Raw genomic sequence first — 27,783 nt, forward strand, 5'->3', positions numbered from 1 at the left:
ATTCCAGAGGTGGACACAGTGAGGAGAAAGAGGATAGTTCAACTTTGTAATCTCATTCCCCATATGATAAAAAACTGTCTCTTCATGAATTTTTTATTTAAAAGCTTGTTTTCAAAACTGAAACGGATCTGATACTTCAAAGGTCATCATGAACGAATGCTCAAAATAAAAAACGAACGGTTGTTCAAACACTTTGGGTGCGGTGCTCAAAGATTAAGACAGTAAGTTTCTCAGGCCAGCATATACGACCCACAGAGACCATGTCAGAATTTACCACTGATGTTCCCAATTGCTTTAGGAGCAAAGGGTTTGTTTTTGTTGGGTATTTCTTGGTTGTATGACTCGTTTGTTTTGGGCTCAGGCACATTTAAAAGAACTTCATAAGAGCAAACACTTACATATAGTATTTACTATGTGCCAGATATTCTTGTAAGGACCTCACAAATATGAATTGATTGTATTACTGTAATATACAACCCCTGCTGATTTCACTTACCTACCTGTTCCATAGCTCACTCTGTGCCGTCTCAAAGTACCTTGGTTTTTTCCATTTTTCTCCTAAAAAAGATGAAGAAAATACAGTGAGTAGTCATACACTCACACATGTTGTATATTATTGTTTGACATCTTCTGAACTCAGGAGCACTAAAAGGGCTTCATAAAATCTTAGTCAATTATTTCAGCTGCTTGACTTTGCTGAGTCCCTAGGCAGAACCCATTCAGACAGTATCCTCGTATATCTAGATAACAGATCTGGAAAACAAATACTTTATGGTATCAGAGGAAATCAACATGCCATTTAAAAAAGTTAGAAGCATAGGGAAACAATTTAGAACAAGGTTCTCCTTGACTCTAAGTCTTTCTACATTTATTATGCATTTTCAAACTACATTCCCTCTCAAATTCTTTTTTTTAGGTGGGCAGTACTTTTTTGCAACTGTAAAGCAGAAACAACAAAAATCTAAAGCTATCATATATTTACTTAAAATTTTTAAAAACTAACAATGGAAAAGCAATCATCAAAAAAGATGATTCCTCTGGGAATTAAGGAATGACATTTACCTCTGCGAATTTATGACTGCCTTTCAAATCTCTTGTGTCCAAAAGTCAACCTCACTACGGTTCCAGAAATGATTATGTTTATCAGCACTGATTGCTAACAAAGCTCGTAAGAGACTGATACATAAAGCTGTAATACCTTTATATTCATTTACAATGAAAAGTATAATTGCCAGGCAGTTTGCATACTTACTCCAACCAGCTTGACCAATATATTCACATTTCTTTGGTCAACAAGTATTTCCTGAAATCTCAGGTATAGGCACCTTATAGGTAGGTTAAAGGTCAAGCCAAATTAATTGAAGATTGTTCAGCAAACATATGGGAGCAATCACAATCTGGATGCCAAAGGTCTCCAACATTCTCCCTCCAGACAAGTGTCTACCTATCTCCTGTACCACCACCATCCTAATCCAGGCTTTATCATACTCCTCCTGGACAAACTTAAGACACTCCCATGTATTCCCAGCTTCCACTCTCTCCCATCCAGTCCATTATCCACAGTGTGTCCAGAGTATACATCCAAAGAAAGAAAATAGGTCATGGCTCAGCCTTACTTAAATTCCTTTAGTGCTGTACACTGGGCTCATGATAAAGACCTAAAAAGTTGACTCAATGATCTCACTCTGGCCCTGCTCGCCTGCCTGGCTTCCTCCAGCACCATCCACACTGTCATCTTCACCCACTTCAGCCACACTGGTCAACTTTCACTCTCTTGAATGTGCAAGATCCCTTATCACTTCAGGGATTTTGCACACCCCATTTCCTCTGCCTGGAAATCAATGCACAACATTATGTCCCTTCCCCCCACCCAAAATACACACATGCCTAGTAACTCTCAGATCTTACCTCGAATGTGACCTGCCCCCAAGACTGAGACAAATTCCCCTATTTGAAGCTCCCATAGCACCTTGATCTTCTTTGTAGCACTTAACACAGCTTATAATTACACATGTATGTGATTATTTATTTCTTCCATTAGAGTATAAAAAGCTCCATGCCCATGGACACTGGGCTCACTTTATCAGCACATTCCACAAAAGTGGACATTCAAGAGATACTTTATGAAAGAAGGATGGCTTGGGGCTGTAAGAACCTGTTGCATCCACGACCAAAACAGGAATAAATCTGCCAGATAAACCATATGGTTTCCCTGACTGGGCTCCATCCTCCCCAGTGCGTCCTCCTGCCCCAGCAACAGCAATGATTACATGAGCATTGTCTACATTCACGTCTGAAACGTTACGGTCACCTAAACTCCCATGGCCACAATAAATCTTAAGATACGAAAAGACAAATAGCACAAAGTTCAAGATACATTTGGGTAGCAACTCTGCACAGAGGACTTGTGGCAATGGGTTACTAAGAAACACTATAAACAAAAGGGAAAACATCAACTGTGGCCAAAGGAAAGCCTTGATGAGACAACACTGACAAAGAAACACACATGCACACATGCGTGCACAGAAGCACCCACAGCACCGTCCTTGGAGGAAGGGGCACGTAAGACTCTGAGTGTCCTGTGGGGTACTGCCACAAGTAAAGGGTGGACAGCAAGAAGGTGTGAGGTCTCCTGCAGGAGGCTCCTGATACTGCTCCTCCGCTTCCTCCCCGGGCCCTGGCACACGGGGGACCTGGTGTGTACTGTGTTAGTCTCCCATTTGCCTTACAAATCAACAATTAGTTGGCATTTCCTAACTCACTGCGTAGAATGCTTTCAATGGCTCACAGCTGTGGCTAATATTTTTAAGATGTTCTCCTAATGTTTCAGTCCTCTTATGTGACATGAATGAGAACAGTACTGGTAGGAAGATCCACAATGCCCTTGGATCCAAATTCATGTCTAGTCATGGAGCTGGAAAGAGCTGACTCCACTCATTCATTCCACAAACAGAATGCACCTTGAATAAGCCAGGCACTGTTCCAGGTGCTATGAATATAAGATGAACAAGACCAAATCCCTTCTTCTCAAGGAAGTAATATTCTAGAAAGAGCCAAACAATGAACACATTAAGTAAAACATAAAACATGTCCACTGTCTGGGGGAGTACAGGGAGGAGAGATTAAATTTTAAATAAGGTAGTCAAGGAAAGCCTGAATTGAGAAACTGATATAGGAACAAAGATACAAAGAAAGTTTGGGAAGGAGTTATGTAGAGAGATTGAAAAAGATAGTGCCAGACAGAAGAATCCACAAGTGGAAAGGCCCCGAGGTAGAAGTGCGCTGTGTCTGAATTGGGATATGCAATGGAGACGGTGATAGGATATGGGGTCAGGGAGTAATGGGCTTCTTAGGGACCTATAAGGCCTCTGGCTTTAATTCTGAGAGCCCTAGAATGCAACTGAGGTGTTTGGGGCAGAGGTGAATATGATTTGGTTGCTATACTGACAGACTGAAGAGAGAGCAAGAGGGAAGACCAGTTAGTGGGCTACTAAGATGATCCAGGCCAGAGAGTGCAGCCAGAACACTAAACTAGAATACTGCAGTGACAGGGTTTCTGAAAAGCTGATGGATTCTTCCTGGCACTTGAAGGAAATGCCCTGGGATTTAGAAGTCTAACTCCCTTAAGGACTGATTCCAGTGGCCTTAATCCTTTTATCACTAAGAGGGCTGGGGCGGGGGGTGTTAATTCTTACTTACATAAAAGAAAACTTAGTGGATTTTTTCTATATAGAAGTAACATACGATCATCACAGACAGTGGAAAAAATCAAATGCGAAAAAGTCTTTCCATCACTTTATGAAAGAATACCCAACAGACATACTTTTAAAACCAGGCTTGGATCAATATGATCTAGCCCTGACATTTGTCAGCTGTACAGGTTTGAGTTCAAACCAGAAAAAAATGCTTGGCACAACACCAAGGAAGCCACACTTCTTGCAGATTTTCTCCCGAGAAACTCATGATGACAACATGATGTAAAGCAAAAAATGGACGTGATGAATATTCTAAAAAAATTTTTTTTTTAATTTTAAGTACTCTTTTTATATTCTCTGCTCTTTGGTTAATATGGGGGAGGAGGGAAGAGAGGGAGCAGAGCAAGGCCCAGCTGTCGTCATGGAAACCATTCTGCCCTAGGGCAGAGAAGCAGCTCTACACTTGCTGTCATCAAGCCAGAGGGCAGTCATCTGTGCAGTAAACAAACCCCTGCTCTTCCCTAGACAGAGTGCTGTGGTTTAGTCAGACATGATCAGTAGGCCTGGTCTCTAGCTGCAAACAAAATTAAACTCTGCCAGCATCAAGTACCTATAGCTGATATAGCTCATCTGTTCAGCTTTTCTCAAAGTGTGCTAAGACGGGTAAATGGCTCACAGTCAATCAACCACTGTCATCGCCACCCTCTCCCTCCCCCCTAGCAGGATTTTCTTAAACTACACAGTATCCAGGAATTGCATAAGGATCTGTTCAAATGCAGAATCTGACCTGGTACCTCTGAGGTACCAGGCTCTTTGGTAATGCTCACACCGTTGGGTCTGTGGACCACAATTTGAGTACGCAGTGGTACAATATTTATTGTCTTGTCTTCCTCTCCCCTCATTTCCTTTTTAAAAAAATATTTTTAAAATTTATTTATTCATGAGAGACAACAGAGAGGAGAGGCAGAGACACAGGCAGAGGGATAAGCAGGCTTCCTGTGAGGAGTCGGACGTGGGACTCGATGCCAGGACTCCAGGATTACGCCCTGAGCCAAAGACAGACACTCAACCACCGAACCACCCTCCCCTCTCCCTTCCATTCCCTTTAGAAGTACCAGTGTTAGGAGACTGAGACATGGACAGTTAAGACTGTTTTACTTTTGTACTGAAAGTAAGAGTCTGCCCTCCATGATGCAGGATAATTAAATCCCAGCAATAAGCAGTCTTTTCTGAGGCAGCTTTAGCTAACTGATCTGAAACTCCCATTTGACCAAACACACAAGGTTCTCTTTCTCTCCCCTCTCCCTCACTCACCCCTTCCCCTGTGGAAGAAGGGTCCCCACAAAGAACCCTGCTATATAGGTAAGCTCCTAGCTGCAGCAGGAGTGAGGGTGTGGGAGAACCAAAATTACTCAGCATTTTCCATCTCATCCTTTTTTAGTAAAGAGGCTAATCCATAGACAATTTTGTGACAGGATTTTCATCACAGGGGAAAGCTGATGTCCAGTGACTGCGGCAGGCACCGGCATTACTGGCTTCTCTCAACAACTAGCCTTACAGAGCCCTCCGCTACGACCCAATCCATCCACTTTCAGGCTGAGGAGTCTCGTGATACACACCTGGCCAAGTCTCTCCTTCAGAAGATAACGGGTATTTTCTAATCACAGATAATTTGTGTGAAAACGTAACCTGAGCTATAGCACGCTTCCCTCAGCCCTGAGCTAATATTTTAGCGCATCTTCAACAATCTTTATTACCGTTTCACAGGTATGTATTTGTTAGTTTGCTTTTAAATTATAGTAAGTAGTGAGACTGTTAAATAGAAAGAAGAAAGAAAGAAAGAGAGAGAGAGAGAGAGAAAGAAAGAAAAAAAGAAAGAAAGAAAGAAAGAAAGAAAGAAAGAAAGAAAGAAAGAAAGAAAGAAAGAAAGAAAGAAAGACGACTTTTTTCTAGGACAAGGATCCCCAGCACATGTGTGAGAAAAGTCTACTTGTTTCTGTGAAGCTCTAAGATGACCAAAAAGAGATGAGGTGGTGGGAAAGAGGAGACCGCAGGGCCAGACTCACAGCCCGACTGCTCCCCCGCTCAGGGGGAGGAACCCGGCAGAAAGGAGCCAAGCACCACAGGAGGGCACAGCGGCAGTAACGGAGCTCTCTATCCAGATCAATCCAGGAGATTGCAATCACTGTTGACAGACTCTGGAAGAACTAGCTGGAATTATCATTGCTTATATTAAGGCAACAAACTATTAACCAAAATCTATTAGAAAGGATAAACAAAGGTATACACGGCTTGGGGCAAGATTTAAAGAAACAAAACATCACATCTACATACAAAAGCACGTGGCAAAGAGCAGACAGACTCATTCTGTGCTGCTCTGGTGGCTTGAACCCAAGATAAGATAGAAAAGGGGGATGGACTTGGTACAATGTCAGGTAAAACTTCCTAACACAGTATACCTCCCAGCCACAGAACATTCATTTTCATTCATTCATTCAGTCATTCATTTAGGCCAAGTAGTGAGCTCCCATCATCACAGAGATGGCTTCCACCTGCACCCTGCTGCTCCCCAGCATCACACCACAACTGCACCAGGCTGCACGCCCGTCCCCAAAAGCGGTTTCACGATTCTGTGCATCACAAGTGCTGTGCAGAGAATGGATCTCCATTTTGAGGCCACCTCCCAACTGGAAATCTCAGCTTGCATATAACCTCTGTGAATCCTGTGCCGTCTATTCTAAGAGCTGGTCGAGAGCCTGCCCCTGGTCTGAAGAACTGCATGCCACTCTTCCCCGCGCAAGCTCTCAGGCTGTGAGGCCTGGGAGGGTAGCATCCCAGGTACTCACCTGTGTACCTGCAGTGCTGACCCTGGTGCCCTGGACCCAGTGTGAAGATAAGAAGTGGAGGAAGGGACAGGACAGGAGGGAAGTGAAGAGAAGCTGCTGCCTAAATTATCTGTTATGTTTATCATAGAAAGACTTCTGATACTGAGAGGTGAGTAAGTCTGAATGAAGCTCTTCTACACAGAAGGCCATGAATTACTGTGACGTTCATAAGGTGTATGTATGTTTTAATCTAATTATTTTATGTATGTTTTAATCTAGTTATTATTTAATTTAATAACTGTCTAGAAACAGACCCCCAATTTTGCTTCTGCTTAGGTATATAAATGCGCTTATATACTTGTTATTAATACAAGTAATTTCCTTACAAGTTTGTATGTAAAAAAACAATCTTTCATAGTTACTGGGAAACCTGCAGAAAATGGTCCATGGTATTTCCCTAAAGTCTGGAATAAATGTTATCATTAAAGCAGGTATAGATACCACTACAGGCAAAATACCTCAGCAATACTTTGCATTTATAGGTCTTTATGTTAAAACTCTGCATACATACCAGAAAGCAAACTGGTGTCTTTAAACTTTTCCTAATTCGTGCAAGCCTTTACCCTAATTACAAATACAAATAAAAGAAATTTTTTTTTTAGATTTATTTATTTATTTGAGAGAGCGCGAGAGGGAGACAGAGCATGCACACATTGGGAAGGGAGAGAATCCCAAGCAGGCTCCACACCCAGCATGCAGCCCGACACGGGGCTCAATCCCATGACCCCGAGATCATGACCTGAGCTGAAACCAAGAGTCAGACACCCAATCACCTGAGTCACCCAGGTGCCCCACAAATAAAGGAAATTTTATTTCACCTCTTGTTCTCGTTTCCTTAAAAATCTTCACCCAAGTTCATCTGCTTCTTACCCTACCACTGGCAAGTCTGTGCTCTGTGGTCACTTCTATGAAGGGTCGTTCTGACTGGGACTTCTCAGGGGAGTGACAGACCAGTGAATAACTCTGTCAACTATGGAACCGCTGCTAATAACAATAATTACCATTTGGAAGGATTTCCATAAACCGCACCATACCTTTCTCAAAGAACATACGACGATGGGCAAAACCACACCAGACACCAGAATACTCTCCCACAGAGTCCGGGTCAGCATCAGCATTGGCACCCCAGATGCAGCATCCTTTCTCTTCCTCCTTGCCCCCCACATACAACTAGCAACACATCCCACCCTTACCTCCCCAGCACAGGATGCCTCCAGTCACTTTGTGTTTCCTGTGGTGCTGCCCAGGGTGGCGAAGGGATTGTTCTGGGCTCCACAGGTGACACCTCGGTCAACCCATGTGGCTCTGGGAAGGCCCATGTGGCTCTGGGAAGGCCAATGCGGCTCTGGGACCTCTGGGACTGCCCGAGGCCCACACAGGAGGCTGCAGCCTCCTCCACAGGTGGCGGGGCCATTTGCATATGAAGGGCCACCCCGCTTCCTTCTTACAGAGGGAAGCACAGTGGACCTTCTTCAGAAAGTGACTATTAGAAGTCAGGAAGGTCTTTAGTCCACCTCACGGGGCTTAAAAAATTGCTTTAAAATAGAGATTTCAGGGATCCCTGGGTGGCGCAGTGGTTTGGCGCCTGCCTTTGGCCCAGGGCGCGATCCTGGAGACCTGGGATCGAATCCCACGTCGGGCTCCCAGTGCATGGAGCCTGCTTCTCCCTCTGCCTGTGTCTCTGCCTCTCTCTCTCTCTCTGTGACTATCATAAATAAATAAAAATTAAAAAAAATAATAAAATAAATAAAATAAAATAAAATAAAATAAAATAAAATAAAATAAAATAAAATAAAATAAAATAAAATAAGAGATTTCAGAGGCACTGGCAGAAGTTTTCTGGTCTTAACATCAAGTCAATCAGATAAACTTCTTTCAGTGTTTCTTTTTACAAAATAGCCTAGATCAGTAAAACTGGAAGAGGGCAGGATGGCATAGCAAACAGGCCAGATGCTGATGTTATCGTATGAGCTTCTGTGTGTCCTCCAGGTTTTACAATGGCGCTAAGAGGTGGCCTGTGCTTCGTGAGGCAGAACGTGGATCTGCTTCAAGGTCCAAGCACCAGGGCAGAGCCCTGAGCACAGCAGCAGCGACCAGCAAGCATGCTGAGCAACAGGATGTCTGGTGGTTACTCTTGATCTGGGGCTGTTTGCAGATAGGGTGTAATTCTCAAAACAATTTTTTTTTACTTTTAATTTTGCCAGTTCTTCCTTAGACCTGAGCAAACCAGAGGACAAATCAAGTGGCAAAACTGAAAATGGCTGTCTGCCACTCCTGCCATTCCTCTGGCAGCTCTGGCGGAGGAGGAGGCTGCCCCTCCGGTGGGCTCACTTGGGGTCCAACTCCAGGGCAGAGGCCGCCGAACACCAGTCCTCCCTGTGGAAGCCCGGTTAGGTCCTCAGAAAGCACTTACCCGGTACCTACCTGTCCCTACAACAGGCCTGCGTTCCATAACCTCAGAAGGAAACAAGAAATGGAAGGCCTCGTTTCTGAGAGCTCTCCACAACCCTCATGGTTTCACCAGTGCTGCCAGGCAAGGTGTGATCACGCAGGCTTAAGGGCAAGTAACTGTCTGAGCTTAGCTGTGCCCAGGAGGTTTCCCCAGGCCTGAGATGCCCTCCTTCCACCTCATCCCAGCGTGCCTCCCACAGGAGAGGGCCCAATACCTGCCTGTTCTCACGGCCAGAAATGAAGAGCGTACCCACTCTAAGGAGAGCACTTCACTAGGACGATGGGATTGTGTTAAGTAGACTGAGAAGAAAAAAACAAGCCAGGAACCAATAACTGAAGGTCCCATAGACCACATGTCCCGAGGTAGCACATGTCACTGGAAGCAGCCTCACCCATCTCCCCAGGACGCGCAGACAGCAGGTGCCCCACAGTCCTGGCAAAAAGGACCTGTGACACGTCCCAGTGCAAACACGGGGTAGGGGGGAGTCCAAGTCTCTGGACCTGCGCGGACTCCTTCACCACTGGGCGCCTTGAACTCTCTAGGATCTGGACAGAGAGGTGCTCAATACACCAGCGTGGTTGAAGAGATGGATGAACAAAGGGCTATCAATCTCTCAGAGGCCAGGTTTAGGGCAAGCTGGGGGAGTCTCTAACCCGGCTACAAGAACCAACAGAAAATTTCAACAGAAAATTTCAGGGCATTTCCAGGAGAGCCCTGCCACAGACCCTGAAACCAGGGCACCGTGTGAGGACGCTACAGTTCACCAGTGTACATCATGTGCTTCTCTTCCTGGGCTTGGGAGCAATTTGCACAAGTGCAAATACAAAGCCAAACTTTAGAAAACAAGCAAACAAGGATGCGGGAGTGTTCCCTCTGGAGTTGGAAGAGAGAAAATGAAAAATGAAAAAATGTGTTTCTCTATTTCTCCCATTGAGAATGAGAAGTGCCCAGGAAGCGCTGGTGAAGCACAGGGGAGAAGGATGACCCCAGTCTCAAGCAGGAACAGAGAGTTCACATAAGCCTGGGTGTGTGCTTGCTTCCATTCCCGCCCACCCACAGTTCCTGGAGCAAACAAATTCTTGGCTGAGCAGGTATGTGTGGGAGGCTTGATTTATTTTCCAACCCTTAGAGCTTTGCCCAGAATTACTTAATCAGAAAATTTCAAGGTCATATATTCAAATATGACGTTGGAGCCTTACAAAAGCAGTTATTTCTGGGGTCTGTGGGGCAGGAGGGTGGGGAGTGTGAACAGGGGAAAGCAAGGAATTACCCATCTCATTTGATCTAGCTTTTTATCTGCTCTTCCTGTATTCTCAGAAAAAATCAAGAAACTGGAAAAATGCATTGCTAAAAGAAATAAGAGCTAATCTTAACCTAATACTGACTTCTGTGGCAGGCACAGTTCTAAATGTTCTGTATACATTAACTTACTGACCCTCGGCAGGTGAGTACTATTATCACTGTAATCTGTATTTACAGATGCATAGAGAGGTTAAATGACTTGCCCAACCACCAAGAGCCAGGCTGGGCACCTGAGTGCTCTGTGCACCTGGCACTGTGCTACACTCCCCCTCTCCTGTTCTGCTCTCCTGCCCTTCAAAAAAGACAAAATTGTAACAAGTCCTCTTCTCTGTTATGGTATATCTCATTGATGCTCCCCCTGCTGTACAGTTCTTTTCAGGCTTCCTTCCCTAGAGAAGTATTATTAGAACCAGTCCCCACCTTCTAGTACAGATAGGACAGTATCAACCCTGCTTACTTCAAAAGCCATATAAAGCTGGAAAGGTCCCAAGGCTCCAACCACAATTCCCCTCACACGCTCTCCTGATTAGAAGTCGTTCCAGGCGAAGCTTTGATCCTTGTTAAAATGTAAAAATTCTTGGATGTGCACCCTTGTATGCTGTTACCAGTTTGTGGGAAAAACCTGCACTGTTATCTTTTTAAATGTAGTTCAATGATAAGAACTGAAGGTGGCTTCCAGGCGTCCAAGTCTCTGGACCTGCGCTGACTCCTTCACCAGTGGGCGCCTAGAACTCTAGGATCTGTGCAGAGAGGTGCTCAATACACCAGCGTGGGTGAACAGACGGATGAACAAAGGGCTATCAATCTCTCAGAGGCCAGGTTTAGGGCAAATGTATGGTGCGTGTAGGTATTCCAGGGGCAGTTAAGCTGAGCCAAGTATCACTGGGAAGGTCTAAATGTCAATGAGTGAGTCACTGTCTGACAGTAATAACTTTGAAGGAAACTCAGGCATGTTTAAATACATGAAAATGATCCTTTTTTGAGCTTGTTATGAATAGATTATATTTTTAAATGAGAGTTAATTTATGAGGAAAGAAGATGAAAATAGTGATATCAATACTATTTTTGCCTGAAATTATACTCTCCAAAAAGTGAGTGCCCTAGAATATCATTTCTTTTCCCTAATAGTCTCATATCCAAAACCCAAATATCGGGTAGCCCGGGTGGCTCAGCGGTTTAGTGCTGCCTTCGGCCCAGGGCGTGATCCTGGAGACCTGGGATCGAGTCCCACATCGGGCTTCCAGCATGGAGCCTGCTTCTCCCTCTGCCTGTGTCTCTGCCTCTCGAATAAATAAAATATTTAAAATAAAATTCTCAACCTTTAAAAAAAAAAATATCCTCAAACGCCTCCTCAAATGTCTTCTCTTCCAGGAAGCCTTCCCTAACTTCCTGGATGGAAGAGGTCACTTCCGCATTTGTACTCATTGGTACTGTGTGCTTTGTGGACACAAACTCACTTTCTCAAGGGTAGTATCTTTCTTGTCTGCAACATGATCGAGTTGTCCCCAACCTTCTCTGTATTTCACAGGAAACCAAACATTTTTCTGAACATAAATCAGTTTTTAAAAAGGGCACTTCGATGGACGCGCTCCAAGGATACCACCATCTGTCTCTAATGTTTCAATGTATTTCAGATATTCTAAAAGCTGTGGCTGCTCTACATGACACCAATATGGTTCACATGCAAACTTTTCATCCACCGCAGCTACACAGGTCATGCCTGACAGCCCTGTCTGGGGGACCTACATAGTATCCCCAGCCGGCTCCTGGGCCATCTCTCTGTGCACACATGGACTTTTTGGAAACGTGACACTGGTCAGGGATGGTGTAGCCCCACCTTAGTCTTATGAAAAATACTGGTGTGCACAGTCCGCTCTCATGCAGTTGTCCAAGTAAAGCACACAAATACAAAACCACACCCAGTGCGGGCTTCCATTAAATGCCAGGCAAAGCTCAGGGGCATCTAATAATGGCCTTGCTTTCATCGCAGTTAAAAAGTCCTTTGTGATAATATCCTATTTGAGAGAGGGTAAATATTTATTCTCAGAATTAGAGGTTTCCTGTATGACTTTAGATTTATGATAAGGAATGTGCGCAATTGTTTCCATAAGTTTCGTTACAGGGTTATGGGCTCCGAAACAAATATTCTCTACCTCAGGTTGGTGGAATTGAAAGGCATCTTGGGATTCTAAGGCAAGCTATTTAAGAACAAAACAAACACACACACCCAAAAAACCTGTTATAATTTGTGAGTAGTTATCTATAAGAGATTTCTTAAATATTATGCATTTAAAGCAAAATATAGTTTTATTAAACACAGAAGCTGATGTGAATATAGCTATTACACAGTTATCAACATTGGATTTAAATCTTTTTTTCATTAACAGCCTCATTGTTCTGACTCCTCAGTCAACATTACAAATGCAGACTTCAAATAATTTATACTAGGCATATGTCATCTCATCTGTTTTATATGGTAGAGTTTCATATAAAATTTTATTTGAGCAGGTTTCTTGCCCCCACCAAAATCTGAAAACTTTTGTCAGTGCTTCTCAAACACCAGTCTGTGGACTGGCTGAAGTGGACCTGGATTAAGTTTTCTTTTCTTTTTTTTTTTTTTAAGGTTTTATTTATTTTTTCATGAGAGACACAGAGAGAGAGAGGCAAGAGAGACATAGGCAGAGGGAGAACCAGGCTCCATAGGCAGAGGGAGAATCAGGCTCCATGCACAGAGCCCAATATGAGACTGGACCCCAGGATCACGCCCTGAGCCAAAGACAGATAGATGCTCAACCACTGAGCCACCCAGGTGTCCCTAAACTTTTTTAAAAAATGGATTCCTGGGCCCTTTTCTCAATAATTCTCTTCCAATAGGTATGGAGTAGAGATGAGAATCTGCTCTTAGCGGGAAGAAAAAAAAGGGAGAGGAAACTACTGATCTAATCAACATATCACCATCTTCATAGAATTCTCAAATGCTTTAGTAAATTCAAGACAAAATATGTGAACAACATACCTTTCATATGTAGACTCTTTCAAAACAGGAAATAAAGTCAGCTTAATATTTGTCCTGTAGGGTCAGGTGCTGGACCTACTAATACTACATACTTTTCAAAAGGTTGATAAGCCATCTCTTTGATTCTGTGTTTCACTGGGGACCTAAAGTCAAAGCATTTCCACTTCGTTTCCCAATTCTTTCGCTTTATTTAAAATTTGGACGAAGGTGGTTTTCCTTCTATATTTGACCCTTTTCAAATTCGCTATGATTTTTCAAAGGTAGTCAACACTGGGGCCTTTTTTTTTTTTTTAAGATTTTATTTATTTATTTATGAGAGAGACAGAGAGAGGCAGAGACAGGCAGAGGGAGAACAAGCTCCCTGCAGAGAGCCCGATGCTCAACTCGATCCCAGAACCCCAGGATCATGACCTGAGCAGAAGGCAGACACTCAACCAGTGAGCCACCAGGTGCCCCTTTGGGGCCTTTTGACATTCTCTGCATTGTCTTTCAGCAAACTAGAGGCTGAGAGGCACTAATTATAACAGGAGTCAGCGGGTATCTCCCCCACTGAGCTACACTTTCCAGGGAACTGCTGCGGCTCTGTCCTCTTTACAGTGTAAAAGTCAGTCCTCTTGCTGAAAAAGATGGAAAGTAAGACAGAAATGATGCAGAGTCACAGATCGTTCAGGTGGAAGGACTCTCTGACATACACTAATGTTTTCAGATAAGGGAAATACATTTAACAAACACACACAAACTGGAAGAGTCACTGGCAATGGGAGAACCCAGCATGCACATTTCCAGGGTTTAGTAACCAAACATCTCTGTTCACCTTTCAGATTCTCCCACTCACCAGCTGCAAGTGCTTGGTCAAACTCTGTAAGCCACAATTTCCTTACTTGTAAATACTGGGAAGGATACCACCCATAGAGTTGTTATGTAAACTAAAGTTAGTAATAAATTATTTAATAATAAAGATACCTAATGGTCTTCTAGAATAGCATCTGACTCAAAGTAAATGCACAATGTCAGCAGTAATTGTAAACAGGTTTTTGTTTTTCTGAGGAGGGGCTGATGTTTTAGAACAAAAAGAGAACTCTCTAGGTGGGTGGACTAACCTGGGGGCCTCTGAGTTTTAAAGGTGGAGACCAAAGGAATTCAAGTCTAGGATTCCCTATGGGTATGAAGGTTGTGGGCTTGTGGGATTGAAAAAGGGAGTTGTTCAAACCATAGGACTGATTTTCTCCAAACTGGGAGGGGATAGGGCTAGGATCCCATGAAAAGCAAAGCCCTACGCCAGTTATACACCTGCCAGGGGCAGCTTTCAGACAAAGATGTTGAAACAGTTCTTCTGGAGACTACAGTAAACATATGGTTCGGGGTGTTCTGCAAAGACCCCCTTTCATGAGCTGGCCATAGGAGAAGCAGAGTGACTAATGAGCCTCCTTTCTGAGTGGCGTTAGGGGTCCAGGCCAGGTGTACGAACAGTGGCAACCAGAAAGGATGAGGACTAGAAGTCCTGCTCTCCTTCTGGGAAGTGAGGGGGTCCCAACAACAACTGAGATTGGATTTCCCACACAACCTAAGAAGTGAGAACCCTCACCATATTCAATTTGATTTAGAAAAATGACTTAGATCAGGCCTGTAACAGCTGAGCTAGGATGCAAATCCAAGTTTGATTCTAAAGCCCTCACTCCTGTTACCTACACTCTTTGTTCAAAGCATGAGTTTCACTGGTAGTGTCTTCCAAGGTGAAAATGAGTGTATAGTTTTCCAATTAAAAATATTTTTTAACTGGAAAACAACTTCTTTGGTAGGACTATTTGGATGGACTAGATCTATGAGGTTTGCATTGCTTCCCTCTGTAAAGAGGAAGGTTGGAAGAAAGAACACAGTATGCATAGAAAAATGTAGGCTTGGATTTTGGTACCTCCAAAGAAATGTCTAAGAAACAGAGGTCTGGAAGGGAGAAGAAATGGGTAGGAAATATCAGAAAGGGAGACAGAACATGAAGACTCCTAACTCTGGGAAACGAACTAGGGGTGGTGGAAGGGGAGGAGGGCGGGGCCGGTGGGGGTGAATGGGTGTCAGGCACTGAGGAGGGCACTTGACGGGATGAGCACTGGGTGTTATTCTGTATGTTGGCAAATTGAACACCAATAAAAAATAAATTTATTAGGAAGGAAGGAAGGAAGGAAGGAAGGAAGGAAGGAAGGAAGGAAGGAAGGAAGGAAGGAAGGAAGGAAGGAAAAAGAAAGAAAAGAAAAGAAAAGAAAAGAAAAGAAAAGAAAGAAAAGAAAAGAAAAGGAAAGAAAAGAAAGAAAAGAAAGAAAAGAAAGAAAAGAAAAGAAAAGAAAAGAAAAGAAAAGAAAAGAAAAGAAAGAGAAAGAAAGAAAAGAAAGAAAAGAAGGAAAAGAAAGAAGAAAGAAAGAAAGAGAAAGAAAGAAAGAAAGAAAGAAAGAAAGAAAGAAAGAAAGAAAGAAAGAAAGAAAGAAAGAAAGAAAAGAAAAGAAAAGAAAAACAGAGGTCTGGAGAAATGAAGGCACCAGAGTCAGGAATGATAGCCACACCTCTAGGTTCATTCACATGAAGTCTTGTGAGTGTTTGTGAATACATTTTGATCCCATTTTTATCAGCTGGCACTGGACAAAAGTTGGCAGACCAGAGTGCTTGGCCCTCTACATACCATGGCTTTAAAGAAGAATCTGATACAAGCGAGAAGTCTTGTTGATAGCCAGATACTACAGTTTTGATAAGTAATCTCTGAGGGACTAATCAATTTCAGTTAAAGAATTCTCTGTTTTTAAGTTATAGCCATTAACAAAGGCCAGATTTATACAAATGACTTAATGCCACAGACCAAAGGAAGTAAAACTGACCTTTGAACAATGTGGGGGTTAAGCATCCCCCACCTCGAACAGTCAAAAATCGAAAATCCGTATATAACTTCTGACTCTCCCAAAACTTAACTACTAATAGGCTACTACTGACTGGAAGCCTTACCGATAACATAAACATGGATCAATTAACACATATTTTGTAGGTTAGATGTATTACATACTATATTCTTACCACAGAGCTAGCTACAGAAAAGAAAATGTTATTAAGGGATCCCTGGGTGGCGCAGCGGTTTGGCGCCTGCCTTTGGCCCAGGGCGCGATCCTGGAGACCCGGGATCGAATCCCACATCAGGCTCCCAGTGCATGGAACCTGCTTCTCCCTCTGTCTGTGTCTCTGCCTCTCTCTCTCTCTCTCTCTCTCTGTGACTATCATAAATAAATAAAAAAATAATAATTAAAAAAAAAAAAAAAAAACCTGAGAAAATGTTATTAAGAAAGTCATAAGGAAGATTGGGCACCTAGTTGGCTCAGTTGGAAGAGTACACAACTCTTGGGGCCATGAGTTCAAGCCCCATGTTGGATGTGTTGGATGTAGAGATTACTTAAAAATAAAATTGTTTTTTAAAAAAGAAAAAATTTTAAGAGCAAGGAAATACTTTACAGGACTGTACTGTATTTTTTTTTTTTAATCCATGTATAAGTGGGTCTACAAAGTTCAAACCCGTGTTGTTCCAGAGTCAACTGTAATTTTAAATTAATACCTATTTCCTGGTTGTGAAATACATGGCTTGTGTATGTGTGAAAAGATGCTAGAAGGACTTCTATTTGTCCTGCTGGAGGTCAATAACAGAAGTAAAAAGTCACATAGTATCCTATGTAGGAATTAAGTGGTATACACTTCAGAGGCTTGGCCAGGATAGAACCTCAGAACGTCAGGTCTACTAAAGCCTTATTGGCAGACCAGCACTATTGAATCACCTGGAAGCTCATCAGAAATAAACACCCCAGGGGATCCCTGGGTGGCGCAGCGGTTTAGCGCCTGCCTTTGGCCCAGGGCGCGATCCTGGAGACCCAGGATCGAGTCCCACGTCGGGCTCCCGGTGCATGGACCCTGCTTCTCCCTCTGCCTGTGTCTCTGCCTCTCTCTCTCTCTCTCTGTGTGTGACTATCATAAAAAAAAAAAAGAAAGAAAGAAAGAAACACCCCAGAGCAACCGAAGCAGAATCTATTTTAATAAGCTCCCCAAGATTTGCATGCACATGGAAGTTTGAGATGTACCATACTTAAGTACCTTACTTTCAGAAATACTATCGTTCAGTACAATCAGCTTTCCAGATCTTTCTCATAATCTGTCAGGTCTTTCTCATAAATTAAAATGTCCCTCAGGGCAGCCCGGGTGGCTCAGCGGTTTAGCACCTGCCTTCGCCCCAGGGCATGATCCTGGAGTCCCAGGATCGAGTCCCACATCAGGCTTCCTGGATGGAGCCTGCTTCTCCCTCTGCCTGTGTGTGTCTCTGCCTCTTTCTGTGTCTCTCCTGAATAAGTAAATAAAATATCAAAAAAAAAAAAAAAATGTCCCTCAGATGAGCGCCCAGGTGGTACAGTCAGTTGAGCGTCTGACTCTTGGTTTCAGCTCAGGTCACAATCTCAGGGTTCTAAGGCTGAACCCTCTGCACTGGGCATGGAGCCTGCTGAAGAGAGAATCTGAGGGAGACTCCCCACTGAGCACAGAGCCCACTGCGGGACTTCTATCTCACAACCCAGAGATCTTTCAATTCATCAGTTGTTTAGTTTAGATTTCTAAATCTGAGCTTCCTTAGAGCAAAGGACAAACTTCATTCTCACTGATGTCACATACCCAGAGTGGCTATAAGTAAAAGGGAAGACACCTACAGTTCACCATTTGGGTAAAACTTATAGACAATTTGCAAAAAAATAATCATATTCCTTATGCAAATAAAAGCAAAAAAATAAGAATTACAGGAAAACTTCCATACTTTCAAATTTTAAATAAATTTTAAGTTATGTTTTGGTATGTGTGTCGATGGGGGGGAACCACAATAAATACCTGAGTTGTCAAAAGAAAAATATATAAAAAAGTAAATAAGCAAAGATTAAAAAGAGAGGATCATCTGAATACAAATTAACCTTATAAAGAGATGTGTTGTGACTTATCCTGCACTGAAAACTTAAATCACTCATTTCATAAAAATATTAAGTCAGCTACACCTATATATTGGTGTAGCTGACTTAATTGGCATGTTATCTTAGTGACCCCCAATGAACCATGACTTCTGGTATTCATGTCCTGTGCTGCGCCTTCCCATATCAACTCTGGGCTGGACTCATGGGGGGTTAGCAAGTATGAGGCAAGCAGAAGCGTGGTAAGTATTTGCACAGTGGGCTTATCCTCTCAAACATCAATTGATATTCAGTTTATATATAATATATATATAGAAGACCAAGCAAGCCAGGTAGAAGAAAAGATCAAAACCTCCCAGATGACCCAACAAAGGTAATGGACATGAGTGAAGCTGTCTCGGATCTTCCAGCCCCAGCCACCATCTTGCTGCAACCATTCTAGATCATCAGAGAGACCAGCAGAAGAACCACCCAGCTGAACCCAGCCAACCCAGTCACGAGCAAAGAAAACAACTGTGTTTATCCACTAAGTTTTGGGATGGTTTATTATGTAATAACAGAGAACTCAAAAGAACTAGGAACTATATCTGGTTTAGAATGGAAGAGTCTCATGAGAGAAATCCAGGGTGATTTTTTTTCTTTCTGTTTCTGACTGATAAAAGATAAGCTCATACTTAGAGTATTTAGTAAGTTCAAATGGAGTAAGTAGCTGAAGGTGTCGCTTTCAAAGGATTATATAAAAGAAAACTAATCTTTTCTCTATAAATATAGACATGGGGTTGAAATATCACGAACACAAAAAGCAACCAGAGTAATATTGTGGAAATCAAAGACCCTAAAGTCAGTTTAAATACCAAAGCACTGGTAGAAGCTGGTAACACAGCACAATCTAGGAAATAAGACTAGGGTTGAACTAGAGGTTTGACAACTGTTTAAGCCCGGAAAATTGCACTCAAGTTTTTATTCTAAATCTCCTGCAACTAGAAAGAAGGAAGAGATGGGGAGGAAGGAGGAAGGGAGATACTGCAAGAAATTAAGACATGTTTATGGAAGAATACTAAAAGAGAGGAAATACAAATTAAGTGGTCTAGGCCGAGTGCTTATAATCTACTTGAAACAATAATGTTTTTTCACATTACTAAAGCACTTTTAAATCTATTATCTTTTACCAAATTCACAACAACTTCCAAGGCCGAGCTTCTGGGGGAAGAGGGTTCAAAGACTCCTCTGAGAATCCAAAAAAAAAAAAGGTAAAGGCCCCAGAAATATAGGACTGTATGTGTAGCTTTAAGAAGACCATCTATGGATTCCAGGTTACAAATCTATGTACTCTAGTGAAATAGGTATTATTAGTATAATTTCACTGATGAGTAAACACAAGTATTCCAAAACTGAGTTACCTGAGATCATACAGTAAGTGACTGAAGGGACCAGCAATATAACCCCAGAGCTTATGCCACTACATTCTTGCTTCTGACTTTGTTTTACAACCCAAACAGGACTGCTGAGCCTGAGGAAAAATAAATTCTTCCCAATTTATGATTTAAACAGTACAAGAAATGGAGAGGCATTTGAAGGTGGGGGAAAGAAGGTGAAGAGCCAAGAGAGACCAGCCCCTTCTTCCTAGCTATAGGATCAGTAACAGGGTCATTCCTGTAAGATACACCAGGCATCTGCCCCCCCCGCCCCCACCAAAGAAGTGCCCACCCTCAAAAGCAGTTTCTGCTCAACGTATTTCTACATAGCAACAGGTCATTGGTTGTCTAGCTCTAGAGTACATAGGGTTAGATCCTCTCTTGTGTCCCCACCATGAGCAGTTCAGGACCCTCTCAGGTCCTGCAGGTTCTTGGAACAAGAGCCCAGCTGACAATGAGGGAAGTAGAGGGCGAACAACTCAACTGTGCTCAGACCACTCCTGAAATTCTTCCGAGGAGACTTTGCAGTCACGGTACCCTTATGTAAGTACTCTAAAATACTACTGTTGGGGGTGGGGGGGTGGGGATTGGTGGCTATCTTCACTGTGAAGAGTTTCAACCACTGAGGGGAGCATATAAACCTCATTCCATTACTTAATGGGCTCAGCAGTCTGGGAAGTAGATCTCTGTGCCAACTGGGGACCACTGACATTACATTTATAGACCAGAGACCACAGCACACTAAAGTCTACACTTGAATTTGGGTGATACAATATCCAACATGGATAAAACATTTGATTTCTTGTTTGGATGGTCTAGTATTGCATGCTTCTTTTATCCCCTATCCACTTAAAAGCATTTAAGAAAAATCTGTACACAGGAAGGTCTGGGGAGCTATTTTGTATTGTGTCTGATTATGTCCCCGTTAAGCTGAAAAGCTTCATGCTGATGCATCTTTGAGGGCAGTCACCAAGTTAATTTTCGCCTTCTCCATACCCGCGGGAAATGCACCCAATACAGTGCTATCAACTTAGCATCCCAACTCAGTGTCCGGTGAGGTTGCTACCAAACTATCTTACCAATTCCAGCATGCCTGGTGGCAACTACTCTACTTGACCCCAAACAGTAGGCCATCCAAAAACAAATGCAGGATCTCAGGGAAAACTCCTGGCAGATCAGTCGTGTATTCATCTGCAATCTCAGTCTTTGACCACAAAATTCTACTATACAACAATAGTTTCTGAAAAGACAAATCTCTTAAAGTATTTGTCTGCCTTTCTAGCCTCCAGTTATACTGATCAAGTCCAACCTAAATTGCCACCTCTTGCATTAAAAAACTCTCCATAAACCAGATCCATTCTTTCTCTGAGAGAAAGACAGGGACTGGGGGCACCCAGGTGGCTCAGTGGTTGAGTGTCTGCCTTTGGCTCAGGTCGGGGTCCTGGGATCAAGTCCCATATCAGGTTCCCCACATGGAGCCTGCTTCTCTTTCTGCCCATGTCACTGCCTCTCTCTGTGTGTTTCTTATGAATAAATAAAATATTTTAAAAAGAAAAAGAAAAGAGGGGATCCCTGGGTGGCGCAGCGGTTTGGCGCCTGCCTTTGGCCCAGGGCGCGATCCTGGAGACCCGGGATCGAATCCCACGTCAGGCTCCCGGTGCATGGAGCCTGCTTCTCCCTCTGCCTATGTCTCTGCCTCTCTCTCTCTCTGTGTGACTATCATAAATAAATAAAAATTAAAAAAAAAATTTAAAAAAAAAAAAGAAAAAGAAAAGAAAGATAAGAACCCCCATGGCACTCCATCTCTACTGCTCCGACAATACCATCATTCTCCACCTTGTATGGCTTTACTTCTTTAAGCAACATGAGCACGGGACCTGTGTGGTTTTGGGTTCGAATGCCTAGCATCTCCCATGCATACATATACCGTGTGTGTGTCCGTGTGTCCTGGAAGGACATGGGGGTACACACTGAGATCACAGAGCACCTCCTGTGCCCCAAGCACTGTGTTTTGCATACACTGTTGCTTTTTATTTCTACAATATCTCCATCAAGTCGCCATTCTGCAGATAAGGAAACTGAAATGCGGAGAGGATAAGGCTTGGCCAAAATCACAAAACTAGTCAACAGCAGAGCTGAGTTTCAAACCCAGGTCTGATTCTAGAAGCCAATGCACTGAAAAAGTTAACATGCAATAAGTATTCAATAGGTCATTTAGTGGGCAGCATGTCTGCTTCTGGCATTTGTGCTGAGAACTACTGGGAGTCGAGATGCTTTCTCTCTCTCTCTCTCTCTTTTTTTTTTAAAGATTTTATTTATTTATTCATGAGAGACGCAGATTGAGAGAGAGAGGCAGAGACACAGGCAGAGGGAGAAGCAGGCTCCAAGCAGGAAGCCCGATGCGGGACTCCAGGACCACGCCCCGGGCTGAAGGCAGGCGCCAAACCGCTGAGCCACCCAGGGATCCCCAAGATGCTTTCAATTCAACAACTGTTTAAGTGCGCTAGGAAGTAATAAGTAACAAGGCCAAAAAGGGGGTTTTGCACAAATGCTAATAAGGACGGTCAGAAGAGCACGGTCAGAGGAGCACAATGCCACTTTTTCTGGAGGTAGGTGGGAGGTGAAGGGGGTGGGAGTAGAATTAAGATTTTCATGAAGAGGGTGCTGTGTTGCAACCTGGCTTTACACAAGAAGATGAGTTAGGTGGTAATAAGACCTTAAAGATTAAAGGGGGCTCACTCTACTCTTTTTCCTAAAAGCAGGAAAGGGACAGTTACATTCGGTAAGATTGTATCCTTGGTAGTACAGACAATTTCATATACCTGCTCTTTATGCAGCAGCCATTCTGGAAACATTCAGTAAATGGATACAAACCGCAGAAAGGAGAACAGGGTAAAAGAAACATGGGGTTCACAGGCTTCCTTAGAAGATTCAATCAGCTCCCTCATGTGTTCCACATGCAGTTTGGTTTTCCGATGCATACTAATAAACCCCCTCCTGGTCTTTTGCAGCCTCTCATTCGGTTGTACATCCTCTCCACCCAATCACTTCATCTTCCCAATGGCAGCCCCAATCAATGTCAGTTTTACTGAAGCTTTACTCCTCAAACTAAGTAATTTCATCTATTTCTCTGTACATCAAAGGGTTTTCCTTTGGAAAACACTTTGTATTTAAAAACAAGTAAAAATAATGAAAGGGGCACATCTATCTACCCAAGAGGGAAAAAGGCAAGCCATCTACATGCAAAACAACACGAGAGAAAAACAAAGGAAAACCTGTTACAATAAAATGTCAGATCCGCTTCTATAGGGAAATAAGTGCTCCTTGAATAAATAAACGAATAAATAAACATGTCAGCAGAAAAAATTCTCCAGCTGTATTATGCCCGAAGCCATGAAAACCTGTTTCCTCCTTTCCTTCTTGTCCTTTTGAAAAGACAGCATGTCACAGTCAGACTTCTTTTTTTTAATATAATAGCATTCATTCTTGTGACAAATGTTTGCTAAGATGCGGGGGGGGGGGGGCTGATGGGGGAGGAGGAGGAGGATGGACAGAATAAAAAGGCGAAGTACACAGAAAAGAGAGAGGAAACCGTAAGACGCCATCTGCTGACAAAAAGGAGGAAAGAAAGGAAAATTTGCAAGCGCCGCTTCTCAACTAGTGCGCCTTTGAGGAAATGCAACGAATCAGCCCATCATTCATCTTTACGAAACGGAAAAGCTTACTAGGAAAGTATGTGAAATATACGTTTTCACTTTTGTATATTTTATGTCCTGAAAAGTACTATTACTACTGAATCAAATGATAAAAGCCACGACGATTCCCCAAGCACAGAGACAATTACACCTGAACTACCATAAGAAACATCAGAGTAGTTATCACACCGAATGCAACAGAGACATCCCATGCTATTTCAGCTCACCCAGTCAGAACAAGCTGAGGAATGATTTCTTTGGCTAAAAGAGGTCATCGAAGTTTTTAAACAAACCTGGGACAGAAGAAGACTATAGAATACTAAAGGAGACTCATTATTTATAAATAGGATGTTAGACATTACCACTGATTACAAGCTGGCCAAACAATGTATTCATCACTCATTCCATGCTACAAAAAGGCAGAAAAGCTTATCAGAAGTAAAAACTCTCAGTGACTGAATGAAATCAAATTCCATGATAAATCTCTGAGCTGAGGAGAAAGGGAAAAAAAAAGAAGGGTTTCCCCGCATGCACATCTTCAAAAAGTTGTAACACACTGGTTTTTTTCTCTTTTTTCCATCAACCCAACCATACCACACACACACACACACACACACACACACACACACCTGTTTCCATTTCCAACACATCCATATTTCCACTTGAGTTCAGAGATCTCTACTTTACAGGCAGCTTCTTTCAATAACCCAATTTTCGGCATACGGCATTTCTCAGCATGTAAGAACCATTTGTGTACATAGCACCTGATGGCCAGCCACACACCATAGGATTCAAGTCACTAACAGACATCACTGTGGTTTTAGAACTGGAGCGTGTTGTATGGAAGTCTCCATTCCACAGCGCTTGGGGCTCATCAGTTCACAACGCTAAGAGCGGCATTTAACCTACACTTAAGGGATGCCTGGGTTGCTCAGCAGTTGAGCCTCTGCCTTTGGTTCAGGGCGTGATCCCAGGGCAGGGGTCGAGTCCCACATTGGGCTCCCTGTGGGGAGCCTGCTTCTCCCTCTGCCTCTCTCTCTGTGTCTCTCATGAGTAAATAAATAAACTCTTAAAAAAATAACCTAAAATACAATGTTTTCATTGATTTATTTATTCTGCCTATATACTATTTGATTGTTTTGCATTAAAATTTAAGAAAGGTTGGTATCTTGTTACTGAATTTTTTTGTTTTTTACTGTGGTCTTAGACTCTTGGTGTGCAGTAGCTACAAAAAGAGCTCAAGAAAAGTGGACAAAGCCATATTATAGAGAACACATAATGCCTTTTTAGGTCATGTTGTGGTAACTATGCTACTCCTTGAAGCAATTATGTCCATTTCTAACTGGACTTAATATTGTGTTCTTTACAAATGAATGTCAGCTTGAGGACTGAGAATCACTAACATTTTTCCTGTTGAAGTTATTGAATTATTGACAACTTTTAAGAATTTGTTCTATAAAGTTTTTCAGAACAAATAAGCCATATAAAGTTGGGGCTTATAAGGTTTTTATTCTTTAATCGGAAAGTTGTTTTTAATTAAAAAAAAAACGTGTAAAACATCTTAGGAGGGTGAAAAGAAATGTGGAATGTGGATAGACCCTAAATATATTTTCACACAAGAAAAATACACTCAGGGCTTGGTGATCTATATACTTGTTCTGCTTTAGAAACTTATACCTTAAAGCACCAGAGTCCACTGACATGCTCTAATGGAAACCCACAAAAGGAAAGGGGCAAGGAACTGGCTACACTAATTTACAGAAAAGATCCTTTATTAAGAGAGCACACATGGTGTGGCGCAGAGAGGCCTGCAACAGCAGTCAGAAAAGCCTGGCTCTCATTCCTAGGCCCACCACTAGCAAGCTATAATCTTCATCCCTGCATCTCTGCTTCATCATCCACAAAAGAAGAGACCTGATGTTCTCTCAGAGTTCTTCTTGCCCTGTGTTTCTACAGCCTCATTAGCTAAGAAAATATACACACAAACACCAACCTACTGAGAATAGGAATCTAGACAGTGTTCTTGGAACTACTGAATCATGCATTTACAAGGCAAAAATGGGCTCCACTCAAACCAGTATCCTGAATTTAGTGCTTAGCCATCTCATGGGATAACTTTATATTTTAATACTGATCTCTACATCAGTAAAAGTTAAAGAGTGGGTGGGGAAAAAAGTTAAAGAGTCGCATCTTCCTGAGCTTATCTCCACACACATGTTCCAGAGTTTCTCTAGGGTATATATCTGGAAGGAAAAAGGCTAGATATAGGGTCTGCTCCCATTAAGCCCCTCAATATACCCTCAGTCCTAAGTTTTCACTCAAAATGGCTTCTTGCCTTGGAATATACTCTTAATTCCAATTCTTACTGGTTTCTAACCCACATGGAGTTTTGTCCTTCATAATTTACACTCAATCCAGCTTTTACCATATGACTTTGCCCCCCACCCTCACCCCTTTTGCTTAGGGATCAATAGGTACTATTTCAGCCATGCTACTTCAATCCAACTCAACCTCAGGACCCTTTTAGCTAGAAGCACACAGGCTGTGCATGGTATGTGAATGGCATTCCAACAATACCCATGCCTCTTAATTCCAAAGGCCACCAACTTGATACTCCAAAATCAACAAGCATTTATTGAGTCTTTGTTCTGTGTATTGCACAAAGACCTGGCATGTATTTGAATATCACTTGACTTCCCCTATACAGACTCACTGAGTGCTAACCATCAAACAACTTCAATTAATAGATTATGATTAACCAGCTGCCATGAGAAACCCCAATCTGAAGTATGATGACATTTCCAAGTAAGAGGATAAAGGAAACAGGCATGCGTGTGACAAGTAGACAACCTTCCTGCCCCTACCATCCACCATATTTCAAGTCATATGTTGGATGTGGGGAGGCAAAGAGATTTTCTCCATAGCAATAGGGATCTCGAACCTTGTTCCATCAGGTATCACCCTGCCTCCTTCTCACACTGAGGGGGCACTACTGATAAAGTTGGCTATTACCTGTTATGTCATGACCGTGGCAAATCATTTAATCTAAATCACTGAAAATCATTTAGAATCTTCAGTCTCTGAATCTCAGTTGCCTTATCTGTAAAAAGGAAGGTAAATGATACCTACCTGCCAGACTCATTATGTTGATTAAATGAGAATGTATAGGCGGTGGGGCTTTCTAACTTGCTCCTTGAATAGGGCTAAAGAACAAAAATCAGGAACAAGGCAAATGTCCACTCAACAGAAGAAGGAACTTATTAGAGCAATTTAAAGATAGGAGCAGTTTGGTACCAAAGTTCAAGCAGGGTTTGTAAGGCCTACTCACAGCCAAAATGATCTGGAGTGCCTGGGTGGCTCAGTAAGTTAAGCATCTGCCTTGGGCTTAGGTCATGATCTCAGGGTCCAGGGATTGACCCCTGCATCTGGCTCCCTGCTCAGTGGGGAGTTTGCTTCTCCCTCTCTGTCTGTCCCCTTCCCCCTACTCATGTGCTCTTTCTCTCAAATAAATAAAATCTCTAAGGAAAAAAAAAATCAAAATGATCTTTCATTAACCCTCTCTTTTCTTAAGTAAGAAATACTCTAGTTTGAATAGGAGAAACACTGTGGCTTAATTATTTTTCTCTAAATTTTAAGACTGTAGATATTATTTCATAAAACATAAGAATATTCAACATTGATGCCACAAAAATTTATGACAGGGAAATTATGACACTTAATAAAAAAAGAACCTCTCCTAAGAAGATAATCCAATTTCATATGGCAATTAATGAACAAGGGTCTACTAATTTCACCATGGAAGAAAGAAAAATCTAAATTAAAGCCAAATAATAATTTGGACTCTAATGATGTCAATGTTCTTGGGCTTCTAAAAAAACAATTTAAAAATCATTTCTTCCAAACCCTTGAAACCAGACGACTGCCATCTCTGGAAGTTAATGAGCACTGCCTGGTGGGCTCAAGGCAGCTGCCAATCTAGAAAGTATAGCAACAGCTATCTTCAGTTGTTAATTTCTTCATTGCTTAGGAGCCACCCAGAAGTAACTTAATTTCTGCATTCTCTTGCAAAGAGAGTTTATTTTAAGTCACTCTTAGTCACACAAAGAAAATTATTTTTCACAACAGTCCTATTTGGATTTTTGGGTTTCCCCCATAGCACTCTTTTTATTGAATAGCATCTATGCCTCCCTGGGCACCCCCTCTTCCGCCAATCCCAAACGCTGGCAGGAAATCAAACATCAGTTCTTTTGCTCTTATCCATCCTACTTGGGAGGAAGTACTAAAGAAAAGTCTTGAAAGTAAGGGACTAACTCAAGTAATTTCCACTAGGAACTGAGGAATGGTACATGAAGAGACCCT

At 42.4% G+C, this 27,783-nt stretch overlaps 1 protein-coding gene across 1 annotated transcript in view; it reads right to left on the minus strand.

Annotated features, from left to right (window-relative positions):
* LOC140609380 (uncharacterized) overlaps positions 1–27,783 on the minus strand; it is a 223,440-nt gene that overhangs the window by 103,712 nt on the left and 91,945 nt on the right. The window contains exon 4 of the mRNA XM_072784729.1: positions 501–558. Within this exon, the coding sequence (XP_072640830.1) occupies positions 501–558 (58 nt within the window). The remainder of the gene's footprint in view (positions 1–500; positions 559–27,783) is intronic.

The sequence above is a fragment of the Canis lupus genome, chromosome 18, assembly GCF_048164855.1.
Source record: "Canis lupus baileyi chromosome 18, mCanLup2.hap1, whole genome shotgun sequence".
Classification (NCBI taxonomy): domain Eukaryota; kingdom Metazoa; phylum Chordata; class Mammalia; order Carnivora; family Canidae; genus Canis; species Canis lupus.